Raw genomic sequence first — 15,648 nt, forward strand, 5'->3', positions numbered from 1 at the left:
CAACTAGAAATTGCTATTTAAAGTAAAATTGCTGTTGCTTGATAAATATTGACAAAATACATACATTTTCTCTAGGTCATGAAGTCCTGTGAAAGCTCCCTTCGGAATGACTCTCATCTTGGTAAGGACAAATCTCCTGAAAATAGAGAAAACGAGGTGATTATTCACTGTTCACAACACAGGACTGTGTGGCAGCCTTGCCAACACAGGAGACACCTTTATCCCTGATACAAGGAGAGTCTCCAGCCTGAAGGCTTCACAGCCTAAATACAGCTGTAATGTTGGCAGACTTCGTGGGACTCCAGCTGCCTGCCTGGACCAAGAGTATGGCACTGTGTTGGGTTGCCTCTGGTGCTGCTGGGGAAAAAGTATCCATCAGTGAGTTGCAAGTTCCCTACTGGCTTCTGTAAGAAACAAACACCTGGTCACTGCAGCTATGCTGCGCACTTGGAGGAAACTGTGTCTTTCTCATCTCATCCTTTCTTTTGAGAGATACTCAAGCACCGGATGAAGCAGCTCTGTAGAGTTCAGATTGGGATGAGTTGCTTAAACAAGGCTGTAAGGTGCTACATGCATGCTCATGCAAGATAAGCCTTAACCCGCTGCACAGATAATTTAAGGAGTCAGCTCATATCTCCCATCAGTGCCACTTTAATACTCCTTATTTCTTCTCACTGTCTCTCTTCTAATTAGTTCATAATATGCCATAAAATTGGAACTTTGGAATACACAACTCTATTATGCAGGGACCAAGATAATACTTTAATCATTTTTTAAAGGTCGCAGAAGATGCTTTATGAAGAATAAACATTTGAAATATCAGAAAACCTTGTTGTTAACCTGAACTCATCTTCTTTTATCAGAGTAAACAAAGAGGACTACAAAACATTCCAAAAAAAAGAACAAAAAAGAACAGCAGAGTATCTACAACACCTTAGAGAAATGGGAACGCAGCCTGGTATCGCCTGCTGTGTAGTCCTGCACATTTTAACACAATATGTAAAAACTAGAGAGATTATTCCTTATTGTTCACAGGGACTACTTATAGAATCCTTTTTTTTTTTTTTCAGCTGATTAGTTTTAGCTTAGAATTTTCATATGAGAGCATCATATTTTAATCAAAACTTAGGGAAAAGTATGCATTATTCTGATAGAGTAACATTGCGATAGGTTTATTATTTTTAAATTCCAGATTTTCAGTAGAATCTATTTCCTCATTTAGATTTTCAAACTTCAAGTTAGCATTTACTTATACACGACAAAGTCAGCACACAACTCATTTAGCTCTAGAGATGTCACTAAGATTATACCAGCAGTGAGTTTTGCTCCATCCTATTTTAAGCATTGAAATGTATGGCATTCTCCGTCCTGAAAGATAAAAATTTGGTATTCCATTATTCTTGTACTATTATTAATGTAAGTTGGAAAGAGCTTCTACATACTGTCACACAAATATTACAGCGCTGAGATCATTATGCAAATGTTTGAAGGATTAAAGGGCTTCCAGAAAAGGCCTAACCTGGATCAAGCAATTTGTAAAGCCCTACTAAAAGCACAGTCAGTATAATGCATGCAAAGCTATGTCTGTACTTTCAGAGTTCAGATATTGGCTCTGTGCAGAACACTCAGCAGGCTTAGTGCTGCAAAGCTGAACCATCAGGCAACTGTTTAACTTTGATCTACTTTGAAACCTTTCCTAACCTCTCCTTTGCAGAAACACATGCCTAATTTTGGCACCCTAGAAAGTGGGCTCAGACTGAAAAGCCACTTACGTATTTTTATGGCAATGCTCTGAAATGAATCCTCTCTTTGTAGAACCTCAATAGATTTGCAATTCTTTAATGAAATACTGGCCTATATCATTCTTTACCACACAAAGAATTTACAGCCTGAACCTGAAACTAATTAAAAGAAAGGAGCTTCATTCATAGATGAGGTTACCTATATAAGTAAAGCTACAAGTGCAAAGAAGAATCAAACCTTGGGTTTCTTAGTTGAATAGCCTGCAACCCTGGCTAATAAGGTGCCAGAATTCAGGAGCTACTTGCCTAGCACCCTGGAGCAGTTAAGGTAGAACTGAAGTTTAATAGCTGAAGTTTCACATTCCACTTCATTAAATTAAGGTTAATTGTTTTTAAACATCCCCAAGTAGGCTAATAAAGTCAGCTTTAATGCTCTAACTAATATTGAAAATTAGAATCAGTTACTCATTGAACTATCAACTATGCAATGAATAGGAGTCCGTTACAACTATTGGAATGCTGTATTGTCAATAAATCTCACCAATTAGGCTCCAAGAATCAATCTGCACTTTATGCGAAATACTGGCTACTCAGTAACAATTTTTTTTTTGGCTGGGGCACATGGAGAAAAATAATTGAAAAGCATTTCCTTGGTTTTGTGACTGTAATTATTGTAAGATCAAAGAAATAAATGCAGTCTTTGTTCAAGTGTTGTTTCATGCCAAACAAAGAAAGTTGTCCTATAAAAACTTGTACTTAAAATGGAGAAATGCACTGTTTGGTCCTAACAAATAATGTTAGGACTTAGGCACTCACACAGAAACCACAGGAAACCATAAAAGTTCAGCACATGGTGTGGAATTAAAAACCCAGAGCCAGGTGCCTGGCACAGGGCATGAGGAAGGCTAGACTAAGGATTAGGTGCTCCAAAAATCTGTACCTTGTGCAGGGAGTTACATGGGTCTACATCCCATCTCCAAAGTACCCAGGTCTTGAATACTCTCAACATGTCCAAAAAAACTAAACAAAAATCCACAGAGCCCTATCACAGCATCTTTACTGGGATGGAAGAAGGCTTCGTGCTCCCTTGATGCTACCCCAGCAGCAGAAGGACAGACGTGGGGAAATGGAGTCACAGCATCAAGTCCCTCCCTCACCCCAAATGGTGCTCAGCAGGCAGGAGAGAGAGCTTAACTCTAGCACTCTACGTAGAAGTATTACTGTTAGATTTGATTTCTCTTGGACAGGTTAAATATCTACATAGATATAAGTTCAAAGTTCATTGACGTTAGTGTTATCATTACTTATGCTACAGTTCATCCTACAAGTCCTTGCAAAGTCTCCAGTGTTGGAGCCACCAAAAATTTAACACACAATGAGAAAGGCAGGAAAGGAAACATGGTTACCCTGCATCTTGCCTGGCTGGAAATTAAAAGAATGGTGTAAAAACTATATTGGTATAATACCACTAAAAATTGCTATTGCCTACATACAGCAGCATACGCTGGATTTTAACCTGGCCCATTTCTCCTGTGGAACTTCTGATGTCCAGAAAGGATTTTAAATATCAATTTAAACACTTCCATTGAAAGTTTTTCTTCAGGACTTTACCGACAGAAACTGAAGTGAGTTGCTAATGTCATGCAAAACCAGTTATACATTGCATATGTATATATATCTCAACAAGTTACTGCATACATAGGCGCTTAAATACATTGTATTCCATAATATTTAACTGATTTTTCCCACTTCAGTTTTTCTGATTGAGAATATTCGTTTTCTGTTGTGTGGTAAAGTATTTTTACACCTGGAGAGAGAATTAATCTTACGTAAGATCAGGTGATATTTCTCTGTGCTGAACATGCCCAATTCCCACAGGTTTTCCCATGTTTCACTTCTAACTTCTATGCATCTGTATGCCTTTTATCACTTTTTGTTAACCTCATGACAGACCAAGAGTAAATTTTTATTTTACAAAACTACTAAAACACTGTTGCTTATTAAGGCTAGACCTGTCAGAATTACAGCAGAGCTATCCCTTACTGTTTTATTTACTTAAACAGAGACATCTAAATCAGGTTATTTAAGAGGGCAAGGTCTCTGTTGATATGAAGCTACTGACACAGATGACTTGCACATTATACCACAATGAAGGGCATACAACCCAAATACATCTCATTTCTATATGGTTGTGTCTAGTATAAAAGACATATTGCAGCAACAATTTTATCTCTAAGTGTGTAGAAGATGATGCAAGGAACAGAAATTGGCAGGTAATAGTAAAATGATCCTGAATAACTAACATTTTCAGCTACAAAGAGATGTACAAAACTTTTTCCTAAAATAGAGTCTTCAGCAGCTGAAGTAGTTCAGACAGACAGAACATAAGACATGAAATGGAAAACAATTTTCCTGAAAAATTAATATTCTTTCATCTAGCCCTCTATGAACACAGTAAAAGAAAGTAGATCAACCTCACCGCAAAGAGACACAGGACTGGGTATAATTATTCAAGTATCTCGTGCCTAAGGTATGGGTAACTAAAAAGACTTGGTAAACGACAAGATCAGAAAACTGGATAAATAATAGTCATTTCTGCAAATTGTCTCTAAAAACAGAGGTGCACAGAAAATGTGTAAAGTGGGCACAGTGAGAAAATCAACATAAATATGCTGTGCTTGTGAGGTTAGTCACTTAGGTGTGAAACACTGCGTTTTCCATATGCATCAAATGAGTTCTCAGACCCTGGTTCCACGAGCATTTTATTAAGCAATTACAAAGAGACTCCTTGGCAAAAGTCTCCACCAGAATTTGCTCCCATTGTGCTGGTGCCCTCTCTTCCCAGCTCCCTTCCCTGGCAAGTGCCCCTCATCATCAGCTGTAACCTTGCACAACAAACAACTGCACCAATTATCAGAAATTAGACTTGTAAAAAAAGTCATTAATTTCTGCTTCATTAAACATGGCTGAATACATTTCTTACAAAGCATTCTAAAACTCATTTCTCTGATCTACACAGTTAATCAGAAAGCGCGCATATTGTAGCATTACCTTCCCTGGCTCATGTAAATTGCAAATTCATGATGTTAAAATGAACTGTGTCAAGAAGATAGTATAAGCTTTAGATCATAAGGAGAAAAAAATAAATAAATTGAAAAAAAATTCCGTAACCATAATGCTAAATCACCAAATTCAGTTCCAAATAAATAAACGCAACAGGATGTTGAAAACTATTTGACTTTAGTCTCCAAGCCAACAGACTGACATTATCACCATCTAATCTTCTGCAAGACCATGTGCTTTGTCATACTCAAAGGTTTACAGCACGATTTAATTTGCTCTTTTTCTAATTTTTTGGTTGTTTCTTTGTTTTTTTACATCTTGCTTTGGAGATTTGATGGAGGTCCCAGCAGATGAGTCTGTTTTCTATCAGGAGAAGACAAAATGAAATGATACTATGACCTATTTAGCATGCTCTTGACATAATGCAAGAATCAACAAAATTCTGCCCTGTGTTTATTTGTGGTTTTGCCTGATGAGTCAATGCAACAGTGAAGGATTATTTTGCTTTCCATGCTGTAAATAAAAAAAAAAAATAGACAATGCAGACTCTGTCTTAGATGGTATAAACCAACCTGGCTGTGTCAGCTTGGTCCTGATTTTTTTTGTCCTAATTCTCACCGGAATGAATCATGAAATTCCTTTGAGCATCAATGTGATTTGATTTAAAGTTGTGAAGAACATCTCTAAGTCCCCAGCTCATTGAAATTACTTCTCTTTGACCAGGGTTTGGGTCTAATAAACACCTCCACAGGAATGGGAATGTGCAGACATACATGAACAGCAGCATTTCTCCTAAAATTAGTCATAAAATAAATACATATTTTACTATTTTGAAATACATGATTGGATCATAAGAAGAAAAAATAATTGCTAACATAAAAGGTCAAACCTTTCTTTGTTTATGGCAAAAAAAACCCTATGGTTTTTGATTTCAGACTAGAAATTCACACGATAAGCTAAGTAATCCTGACAGAAGTCAATGAGTACCTCACTGCCTCCCACCAGTTCTTAAGCAAAGCTCAATTGCTATCTCTAGGCCTTGTGCTTAGTGTTTTGTTTTTCTTAGAAAATTTATGTTATGGCAGCTGTTTCATGCTTTATGACATGGTGGCTAGATGACCCAACCCAAGGCAGGCAGAAGCCTCTGATCATGCAGAAGTGCTATTCTCAGCACGCACACAGAGCCCATGGATCTTGAAGCACGAGTTACAGACTGTTCATCTACCAGAGAGGGCTGAAGTCCTGAGTTCCTTTCTCAAAGTGCAATCAAACCTAAACATTTCAAATTTTAACCTTTTAAAAAATTGTTTTCATGGATCATCATGTAAACCAGCTATCTTAAGTAGAAGATCTCTGAAATCTAAAACGCAGTTTGCAGCTGCTTTTGGACATAGCTACAGTCCCCCCTTTCTGACAGCAGTCCAAAATACACAAAACCATCATGAAACAGGCTTCAAAAATCATCAACTCAAATATGCAGACTATTTTAAATTTTCTTTCTGGTTTTGAAGTCTTTAGAGCACGTTGATATCACGTTTGAAAGCTATTTTCAACTGTCAACAAGTGTTCATCCAAAGAAAAACTAAAAGCAAGCAGAATATTGTTCAATACTGACTATTCATATAATTTACAGACTTGTTTCAAAAGAGGGACTTGGATGGCACAGATATGCTTGAATAACGGAGGAAGAGCTTTACAAATTGCAATTTTTCAACTTACAATTCATTCATTTTACAGTTTTTACAATTTAAAATTCATGTTTCCATTTGAGACACGATCTGTACATTTAAGAGTCTAAGAAGCCCTACTTTACACACGGTTAAATTGATTTATGAGAGAGAGACCTTAATCCCTTGCTAATGTGCACAATCTGGCTGGAAGCATCTAATCACTGCATTCACCATTCACCTACTGTGATCTGCCCATTGCTACTCAACCAATTCAAATGCTTGTGAAAGGAGAAATTATCCATACTGTGCAACTAGTGAATAGATATGAGGTAAGAAGAGCAGGTAAATAAGAGTATTCCAAAGAAAAATCAGGCATTATACACTTTATGGAAAATACAGAAAAAAACCACCTCCTCAATGAGACCACCTAACAGAATCAGTGGATTAGATAAAGGTCTAGTTAATATTTTCTTTAAAGGAGATATCAGGTCCTGACAAAAAGTGAAGTCAGTTGAGAACTTAAAGAAAACTGGGTACAAGAACAAGTATCTTGGCACATTTTCCCCTTAATTCCCAGGAAAAATAATTACATCTGCCTTTTCTATACAAATACAAACCAAAAGATATTTCCTCAGACCACAAAGGAAATTTGTCAGAGGGTCAGGGCTTGTATCCAAAGCTCCTGAGTTTCAGCATCATAACCCAAAAGTCATCCTTTTTTTTTTTTTTTTTTTTTTTTGTCTTTCTAACTCCAACAAAATGGAAGAAATTGAAGCAATCTTTTTACAGCTGGCAAGCACAAACAGCAATAAGCAAACTGATGAAACATTAAAATTTTACAAGAAGCTATTAGGGTGAAACTCAAAAAGCGTAAGGCATTATAGCTGCATGCAAGTCTGTGTACTTTCTGAAGATAGCAGAGTCACGCTATTCTTACGTTTAAATGAAAAATGCACAATAAACCTGGGGGAGAGCATGTTGTCCTTCCAGGCATGCAACTCAGGAATCTCTCCAGGCCTGATGGTAACGTAAGTAGCCACCTCTGAGAAAGCAAATATTTTCATTTATGCACTATTAAACAACGAAATGTACAGACAAAGTAAATACAATTAGAACTGTAATGATATGGTTATTAGTAATGCCTTTCTGCTTTGAAGGTCTGAATTTAAAAGGCAACATGTGCAGTCGCTCATGAAAAATCACTCCTTAATCTTTACTAATGGTGTCCCTTAAAATCAATTTCCTTTTCTATTTTGAATTAGAAGTACAATGAAAAGTAGCTGCGGCATTTCTATTCAAAACAGTGATAGAGGTGAATGTTTGCTAGGCAAAATAATCCCATCCAACTACAAAAAGCTGAAGGCAGGCATTTCAAGATCACACAGCTGATGTTCCATTGGCATTTCACTTGTGAGGCACCCACCATATTGCAACAGAAATAACAAGGCACATCTCTCCTGCTCTGCTGAGGTCCTGTTTCCCTGACAGAACTGTAATGCTGTTCACAGAAATGTTGCTGTTGGGTTTGTTTTTTTCCCAAATTCCCACTTAGGTCAGCTAATAAGTTGCATGCTGTGCCCCTCAGCAGTTAACAGGGAATAAGGAGAGATCAGGAAGGTCACAGCATTATAGCGAGAAAAAGAAAAACATCAGTTAATCTACATGACTGCAAAAATGATCAAGAAACGTGTTTGTAAGCTTACTCCTCTCCTTTTCTTAGTTTTCCAAAAAACATGGTATGTTTAGTCTCAGCACTGATACACTTTTCATTTCTGGACAAAGCATCCACTGTCCTGAGTAACATACCCCTACTGTGCAGCAGATAACTTCTTTCTGAGGTCACACATTCAGGCAGTTAAAAATAAACCTCCAAAATGATTTTAAATACCGTCGCTTGAATAGAGTGGGACGAATTTGGAGTCCAGGGACTTAAATAAAAACAAAAACAAAAAGTAGACGATGAAAAAAGTAGATGGCAGGAATCAAAGTCAGGAAAGGAGATAAAACGCTGAACTGTTGCTCAGCCTGAGATGTTCAATGCTCCTCACTTGGTGCAAATTCTTCATCTCATTAGGCTGAGATGCTTTACACTGAGATAAAGCTGGAGAGGAACTGAGTTGTACAGAGTTGTGATTATCCAGGCTCGTTGCCTGGATACGTCAACTTGTTTTGCAAAGTGTCTGACAAACGCTATTGTGAAGATTCGGATGCAAAGCAGCAATGCGCAGCAGACGCAACAAACACAAATGACACACCGTGAGTAGAATGACTGCAGAACGCCCTCTGACACAGGGACATTGGTCCCCGCAGTACATACACATAGAGAAAAAAGATTTGTCACCAAGCATGAATTGCAAAAACAAACAAGTCCTCTTTACATTCAGAGAACAGAATCACAGCTAGCATACTCGCATCCAAAAAGAGTTTAACTGCTAAGAATGAGCTGCCCACAAAAAAAGCCAACAGTATGCTTGACAACTCAGTCAAAATTGCTTCTATTAATGCCAATGGCATGTGGTGAAAAGTGTTTTGTGTAAGATAAATAACAGAAGTGAATGAAGCTACTCTGTCTCTGTTACAGAAAACCAGAAAACAGTGTTTGCTTTATTTTTACAAATAGATCTACTTTATTAGTATTGATTATCCTGAGAGACACTGCACTCCATTTGGAAGAGCACGCACTTGTTTCTCTCTCCTTACTCACATGGGCCTTTGAGAAATGCACAGCATGTGAAATATATGCTACTCCCTTGAAAAGTGACCTTAATATCTACAACCATCTTTATGGTGAGGAGCCATTAAAAATTCATTGACTCTGAGCAAACTCTCTCTGTTGTGTCTATTCATATTAATATCTCTGCATACGTTCCCAGTAAAAGGAGCGCTGCACAAGTCCTGGGTATTTTGTTCTTTCACAGTGTTCTACTTTACGTACTTTCCTGTGGGCAACTTGTCAAGGCAAACAGGGTTATGGAAAACGTCTACAGTCCAAGCAGATGGAGGTTTTGTAGGTATTGTCTTCTTCAAAACTTTCTTCCCATTTTTGATTTGGAGCAAGAATAGACATCTCACTCTCACATGGCTCTATTCCTGTCCCAGGAATGAGTTAAAATAGATCATACTCCCCAGCAGGGAGAGGAACAATGGTTTGTTCATCAGTACAGCTTATACCAGAAAGGTGATAGGTACCCTTTGTGTGTAGTGTTTCCACCCCGAAGACATCAGGACTTTCTATGTTGGCATTCTCTCCATACATGATGCTATTTTTATTGATTGAAACAAATAGTCCAGGGACAAAATTCTGTAAGTTTTGGGTTGGGTGTGTTACTAAAGATAAAAACCTCTCCAAATAGAAAGGTTTTTTTTTTTTTTTTTTTTTTGCAAAACGTATTGCTGATCCCTCACTGTTTAGCAAAATAACAAATAACTTGCCTCTGTCTCTTTATCTGGCCTGATTAATTCATTAGAAAGATCACAGAATCATAGAATAACCCAAGTTGGAAGGGATCCACATCTCTTCCAAAAACCCAAACCCTATGGCTGAGAGCACTGCCCAAACACTTGCTGAGCTCTGGGCCGTGCCCCTTGCCCTGGGCAGGCTGTTCCATGCCCACTGCCCTCTGGAGCAGTTCTTTACCAAGATCCTTCACCCACCTGTGGCTAGCCAGAGCCTCCAGATCCCTTCCATGGGACTGCTCTCCAGCCTCTCACCTCCCAGTCTGTACATATATCTGGGGATGCCCTGTTCCAGTTGCAGAATCCAGCACTCCACTTGTTAAGCTTCATACAATTGGTGATTGCTCAGCTCTACAGGCTATCAAGTATCATGCTTTTTAATCTCCTTTCTCATCCATATCCTCATAAGCACAATACCTACTTTGTTTAATGGGACACTGCTGAAATCTCATAAAATAATAAAATACAGAGAAAAGATGCTCACTGTTACTTAACTAGCACATTAAGCCTAATAAGAAAGAGTCTCCACCAAATACTTAGATTCATTTGAATATATGAAGGCTTGTTTGAAGTTACAATGAAATACCTGATTCTCCCAGATACCAGAGTAGTCATAAACCATTTAAGGAATGGCACCTGAAGAATTGATTGTACTTTTCTCTTTTTCCTCTGGATCTGAGTGCAAGCTTTGTGAAGACAAATATTCTTTCTGATATCTAATATATGCTTATATTTTCCGAAGATCATCATGAGCACCAAACACAACTAACTCATCTGGTAGTTTTGGGAAAACAGCATCTCCCAAAGGAGCGTCCAGGATGTGAACAGCATGTCCTCTGCTGTTCTCTGGGAACCAACTAGACTTGTGCTAACACAGTTAATACAGAAATACGCTGGCCTAATGCCATACGATCCCACATCTCACCGGTGAGTGGGGCATTTCCATACTTTCACATAATGAAATTTGCATTTTAGATATGTTTTGAAATAACCAACACCAAAAGTGAAAAAGTTGAAAAAATCCCATCTTTCATTTACTCTGGCACCATACAAAGAAACAAAACCTTCTGTTCATTCCCTCTGGTCAGGCCTTCCTCTGATCTGAATGTCCCAGCTGACTATTGCCAGGAGGCAGCAGCTGGCTCCTGATTGTGCTGCTGCTGCCTGTGGAAGAGAAATAAGGACACAGCACATCGAACATGGGAGCACCAACAAGATTAGTATGAGCAATATGCTCCTGCGTGCATAAGAGAGCTTGTATAGTCCTTGCACTGCAAAGACAACTGCCAAGATGAGGTTTTCTACTAGACTGACATACTTTGCACATTTTATGTCCAGTAAACATTTCCGTTTACTGTCATTGCTCACAATGTATTTTCAGGTCACTGGTACTCTTTCTAGCTGCCTAGTTTCCATGACAAGAACTTTTCTCAGCTCATCTATTAGCTATTGCTGAGGGAAACATTCACAGAGATATGAACTGCAGGTGGATGGGCTCTTTCCAATTTAATTCTCCACTCCCCTGACAGTTTCTTCTCTCCCTCACAATCTTTCTCAGTTATTGAGATCTCTTCTCCATAGACATCGCCGATTTGATATACAGAAACAAATGACGAAGCCAGGAATCTTATTACTGCTTCTTGTACTCAAATAAAACATATTTTTCATTATTTTAGCAAAGGCTAGCCCACCACTGCAAATGCCGAGTTTATCTATTGAACTTCTAATAAATATGGATTTACTTTCAAATGTTATAATGATGATCCTGAACAGATAAAACCACCATCCTCATAAACACTAACTATACTTTCTAATTTAAGATTGACAGAGCTCTTCCCAGTAACACACAGTGAAAATCATGCACTAGGGTTAAGATGAGATGTTTTCTGAATTTGAAAGCATTTATTATTGTTTCAGAAAGATGTCGGCTTGACCACAAATTACATATTCAGGGTAAAGATATGCTCTGTGTTTTCACCTTCAGAGTGCTGCTCAAACACGAGACCTCTGTAGAGCACTTTAAAATAATACATGCACACGGTCCTGTTAAAGATGACGATGGCATGGTGGGGTGGAACACAGATGGGAGAAACTTGACCTGCTCATGGCACAGCTTCAGGTTATGAAAGACCCCCTAAAAAAGACATTATCAGTCATGCCGATACATAACCTTAGTGGATTAAACCTATACTTATGTCCTCTTTCTACTTACCATCAGAATGATTGCGATAGATAGCTTATGCAAAATTGGATAAAACCTGACTGGAAGAAACAAGTATAGATGTAAGAGTTATTCAAGCAAAGGAAGGTCATGAATGGCATCCTGCAGAGGTCTTCACGAGGCCTGAAAACCATAGACAAAAACGGTCTGGAAATAGAGTGAGGAGCAAGGTGACAAGTGTCCGTGATGATCAAAACAGTAAGGCAAGAGTTGGATAAGAAGAGTTGCAAAAATGGAAAGACTTCATTCTCTGCACAACATGTAGTTAAGCTATGCAGCATTTTGTTACAGGACACTGTTGGTGGTAGATGTCCAAGAAGAAATGTACAAATTCATGTAAGTAAAATATGTGAAGAGGTTTGACTTCCAGAAGATGACACCACTCAAGGTGTGCCTGAGCCAGACAGAGTTGGAGAAACACATCTCTCCACCGAGATGCACATCAGAAAAGCAATGAAAACCACACCACAACCAACCTGAGATAGCTCTGCCAAAACAGGACTCACCATTCGACACGCCCACATGAGCACAAGCAAACACCACTTGTTCTAGAACTACTGGGAGAAGGTGATCTCTGTCTAGATTGAAGTGTTGAAATATTCTCTGATATTTACAGCTAGCGCAAGTGTTTGTACCTCACAGAAGAAGAGGTTGCTCCTTAAGTTAAAACAATTAAAAGATTAGTGCCATCCCTCTGCCAGCAGATCAAAAGGTAAAACTGAATCAGGGTCAATGCTTTCAGCATCTCGTTCAGACTTTTATTTTATTTCAAAGAATTGGCTCTACAACACATTTCTAAAAATAAATTCCATCAGAACACTTTGGCGTTCTTTAATAATGAAAATATTAAAAGAACACTTCAGCTCTCCACCAAGTCTTCTGAGGTTGTTTTGCTAATCTTTTTAAAGCCAGGGGAAATATGCCGTCAACGTGAAATTTCAAGTTCTCCCTTACAGTCCTTTCAATCTCTGCTTTTTTTTTTTTTCCCCAGACCAAAACAGTTTCCTCAAAACCATTCCCTTTGAAGCTTTCTGCTTCCTGCTCATTATATTAGACTACAGTACATGGTCTGCTACGAAATAGCCGGGGAATCAGAAACTAAATAAGATTGGAGTTTCTTTTCTCATACATTAGGTACTTTAAGAAGCAAGCTACGGACCAATGGGCAATACCTCTGCCTCAGCTCACCACTATGAATTGTCCTCTCCCCAAACACACATAAAGCCCTGAATTTTGTACCAGGGAGAAGTGACAGCAGCAGCTGGAATAGACTTGGCCTCATAATACTTCTGATGCTTAAAGGCTTTGTGTGACCCGTTTGCTGTACTATTTCTCTCATTTTCCTCACCTTTTTCCCCACGTAAAAACTTGCATAAATATGAGCCAGAGAAACTTTCCTGAGCTCACTTTGCATATCAGAAGAAGGAATCCAGATCACACTGCTCCCACTGGAGGTGTGAAATTAAATGCCTTTTTTTTTTTTTTTTTTTTTTTTGCTCAGAGAGATGGAGGGAAAAAAATGAAGAAACACAGAACAGAACTCTGCTTGAAAACAGAGCGAAAATAAATCAGCAGTGAATGGATTAGCTTCAGATCAGACTGCCCAGAGCAGCCTGATCTGGAACAGCGTAACACTCAGGGTTTACGTTTCTTGAATTAGTTTTAATAAATAGAATCAATAGCTCAAATTATGATGAAGGACAAAAGCACAGATAAATCGATCAAGGCTGTAGCTTATCGTTATAAGCCAGGGGGTATCTTCTCTTGTCTGAAGGAGATAAGGTGGCACAAGAATCCTCTTGCAGCTTTTTAGTATCTCTCTCAGAACAGCTGCATGCAGAGTTGGATGCAGAGCTATAAATGTTTCTGGGTAGCCAAACACAAACATAGCATCCCTTTCTTTTTCCTTTCCTCTGCAGGGAAAATAAATAACTAACATGAATTCTTTGTCCTGGAAGTAAATGCAGAAGTCTACAGGGAGAACAGAACTGAATGGACAAAGAAGCACAAAGTATCCTTCATTACATGTGGAATTAAATGCACAAATGAAGAGATTTTTGTTCAACTCTCTGGAAATGTGGCCTTTTGTATGTTAGGTTAGGAAGGGTTGTTGGAGAAGAGCGTTCAGGAGTTTTCTCTCACCCAAAGAGCCAGCCATGGTTCATCCACCAGAGGGGAGCAAGAAGGAATTAAGTTTAATCACCAAAAGGCATTTGCACCTGAATAGATTGCTTTCTTCTTTCCTATGTTTTCTTGCATAGGAGTTTTGCTTTACACAGTGACTGCTTAGATCAATCTGAGCTTACTGGCTCCAGGGCCAGTTAACCAACGATCATGTCAGCAAATGATTCCTACTCTGTGCTGGTATTCACCTGGACATACTGCTGCTCACAACAACGGCTGGTCGCCAGTTCCATCAAAGCAAGGTAGGGGTATGGCCCAGAGATGCTGCTGCTACACAGTGTGCTCTGAACTCCCCTAAAAGGATAGGAAAGAACGAAGAATCCCAGCTGCCTTCTTTCTCTGGGTAACAGGGCGATGACCCTATCTCACATAAGCTCATTTTGATTAATAGTAGCCTCCTCCCCTATACTGAAGCTGAGGAAAAGCACATTGCAGCTCCAAACAGTTTCTCAAGTCTCACTTGGACTCCAGGTCACCAACCCTGGGTCTGGATGTGAGTGCTTATACTGTTCAGCACAAGGACATCACCATGAGCTACTCATTCACTGCAAGGTTTTTAACTCAAACGTCCAAGCATTAACATGAGTGTGTCACAGGAAACTAAAACACTTAAAAACAAAACAAAAAAAAACCCCAAAAAACAATGCTGCTTTCCCATCTTCCAATAAAGCCTTCTTATTAAAATTAAGCCAAGTCCAAACTACAAGCTCTGAATTTATTTAATCAAATACTGTGTAACTGAAGAGGTTTTTGGCATGCTGCACGACACCCTGGAGGTGTGAGAACAATGCCTGGCACTGATAACCTTCACTAACTCCCTTTCATCCTCTCTCTGAAAAGCTTGCATTGGTTACATGGGCTTTGTGCCCACATACAGTACATAAGAGCCTTTTTCACTGCTGTAGCTGAATTATAGATAAACAGCGAACGGGGAATAATAACCATATTATAATAGAATATGTGACAGATGTATGACTGAGCATCATTCACATACTCTAGTGATAGTTCAAAGCTGATCCAGAATAGCCGTACACCTTGCAAATAAATATTCAAAGAGGTTCTAATCTTCAAGAACATAATATTGAATACCTGACAGAAAATTCAGTTTAGATCTATGAGCGGTTTTTATTACATTTCCATTGGAAGTAGATTTCATCATGTTTTATAGCAAGCAGTGCCATTGTAGAAGACAGGGAACTTCCTTGGCAAAAGATGACAGTGGTTAAATACAAGCCCAACAAATATTTTTGAATATATTTGATACTGAAACCTCTGCTCTCTTTATATCCCCCGACACTTCATATTAAAGTTT

At 38.6% G+C, this 15,648-nt stretch overlaps 1 protein-coding gene across 5 annotated transcripts in view; it reads right to left on the minus strand.

Annotated features, from left to right (window-relative positions):
• The window catches only part of FSHR (follicle stimulating hormone receptor), a 100,717-nt gene that overhangs the window by 47,223 nt on the left and 37,846 nt on the right, over nt 1–15,648 (minus strand). For all 5 annotated transcript variants that reach the window (XM_021390913.1, XM_021390912.1, XM_021390910.1 and 2 more), the window contains one exon: nt 65–136. Coding sequence is in view for 3 of the 5 variants with exons in the window: in XM_021390910.1 (XP_021246585.1) it covers nt 65–136 (72 nt within the window). In the remaining 2 variants the exon portion in view is untranslated. The remainder of the gene's footprint in view (nt 1–64; nt 137–15,648) is intronic.

Source organism: Numida meleagris, chromosome 3, assembly GCF_002078875.1.
Source record: "Numida meleagris isolate 19003 breed g44 Domestic line chromosome 3, NumMel1.0, whole genome shotgun sequence".
NCBI lineage: Eukaryota > Metazoa > Chordata > Aves > Galliformes > Numididae > Numida > Numida meleagris.